This window comes from Pteropus vampyrus, unplaced genomic scaffold (genome assembly GCF_000151845.1).
Source record: "Pteropus vampyrus isolate Shadow unplaced genomic scaffold, Pvam_2.0 Scaffold60, whole genome shotgun sequence".
Taxonomy (NCBI): Eukaryota; Metazoa; Chordata; class Mammalia; order Chiroptera; family Pteropodidae; genus Pteropus; species Pteropus vampyrus.
The window spans coordinates 550,597-552,493 of NW_011888841.1; the positions used below are offsets into that span (position 1 = coordinate 550,597).

General features: G+C 57.9%; 1 protein-coding gene across 1 annotated transcript in view; it reads left to right on the forward strand.

The window, feature by feature from the left end:
* The window catches only part of CDC42BPA (CDC42 binding protein kinase alpha), a 280,756-nt gene extending 279,139 nt beyond the window's left edge, over window positions 1-1,617 (forward strand). Inside the window, 2 exon segments of the mRNA XM_023531028.1 lie at window positions 388-545; window positions 883-1,617. Of these exon segments, the coding sequence (XP_023386796.1) occupies window positions 388-545; window positions 883-1,014 (290 nt within the window). The 3' untranslated portion in view covers window positions 1,015-1,617.
* The last annotated feature ends 280 nt before the right edge of the window (window positions 1,618-1,897 follow it).

Genomic DNA, 1,897 nt, shown 5'->3' on the forward strand with positions numbered 1-1,897 from the left:
AGAGACCGTCCACGCCAGGGGAATGGCAGGCACATAACTGAAGCATCGTAAATGCTGTGCAAGGGATGGCGAGATGCCGCAGGGGCTCCGGGCAACGGGGGAGACTCAGTAAGGCAGGTCCGAGTGGGGACCCCAGCGCTGATCTGTGGGAACTGTCCAGCGAGCAGGGCGGTCCAGGCACGGCAAGGGAGCGCAGAGGCAGGTGGCTGTCAGGGTGCCTGGAGCAGGAGCAGCCGTGTGAGCTGGGATGAGTCAAGGTGACACACTGGACTCACTGTCCACCAGTGAAAGGCTCTCACCAGGGGGTGGCCGCGGGGCCGCGGGCGGGCGGTTTGGCATTTGTCCCCCTCTGCGAGTGTAAAGTCCGACCTGAACGGCGCACCGCAGGGTCCTCGGCGCAGAACGGCAGCGCGCTGCAGAGAGAACTCTCCGGGGGGAGCCGCAGCGCCAAGCGCCAGCCCCTGCCCTCCCCGTCGGAGGGCTCGCTGTCGTCCGGAGGCATGGACCAAGGAAGCGACGCCCCGGCCAGGGACTGTGACGGCGAGGTGAGTGCGCATGCCGCAGCCTCGAGAGACAAGGGGGTGGCGAAGTCCTGTGTGAGAGACTCGCGCGCTCACTGTCAGCCGGGGTGGGAAGCCGGTCAGTCACCAGGGCGGCGAAGCCCCACTGCCCCAGGGTGCTCAGGCTTCCCGTGGCTGTCGTGAGGACGTGGCTGTGAGCATTCGTTATGCTCAGTGCCTCTTACTCAGCTCGGGAAGGGGCTTTATCCTGCCTGTAGAAAAGTCACATCAGTCATTTTGCCAGGGTGGCTGGAGGGGATGTGCGGTCACTCGGCGCCCTCCCGCCCCTCTGCTTCTTATTGTCTTCCTTCGGGCCCCACAGGACTCTGATTCTCCGAGGCATTCCACAGCTTCCAACAGTTCCAACCTGAGCAGCCCTCCCAGCCCAGTGTCACCTCGAAAGACCAAGAGCCTCTCTCTGGAGAGCACTGATCGTGGGACCTGGGACCCCTGAACCGCCTCGGCCCTCAGACCAGACACCAGAGTCGCCTCCCTCATGGCTCCCCCCACCACCCCCCTCCCACCCCATCCCCCTCCCTGGGGCTGGCGGCAGCAGCAGGGCGGGGCTTTGGGAATTCCAAGGACATGCCTCCCGGATCCAACCCCCACGGTGACCTAACCGCAACCGCCATAAAGGCGACTTTCACGAGCAGCTTAGATTAACACTGATTTCATTTCATACACTTAGAGTTGCTTTCTATAATATTTTACCCCTTCCCGAAAAGGTAGCTTCAGTAGACAGATTACACAAACGTAAGCGCTAAGAGTAAGGTTAGACACGTCGTTTTCACAGGTGACTCACCGAGGTCCCGAGGTAGCACAGGGTTCTCCAGCGGCCCCCAGCCAAGCTCTCACCCGGCACCCACAGTGAATGTCAACCTGAGCGTTGCCAGTAAATCCTTAGTAACTAAAACTGCATATTTTACTACAGTACAGAGTTTAAGTAAATACACAGATGTAGAGGTTAAATACTGAATGTATATAGTAAAAAGAAGCATCTTGTATTCAACGAAAGATGGATGCATATATAAGAGAGAGATCATTTAATTTAAAGAAATGTGTTGTTTCTTGTCTGTTTTCCAGCGAAGTAACTTTAAGGGTAGAAAGGCCTCAGGCTGGCGTCCGTAGAGGGCGAGCGGGAGGGTTCGGGGTTCCCTTTGGTGCCGTGTCCTCCGTCCCAGCCCTCCGGGAGCGTCGGGGAGACACCGAGAGTCTGGTTTCATTGGTTTGGTGTCTGACCAAGGCACCAGACCTTTCACGTTTGAAGCCTCTTCGGCGGCATCGTCAAAAGGCAAATTTACTTCTACCCAAGACATTTCTTTCTCTAGTGGTAGAAT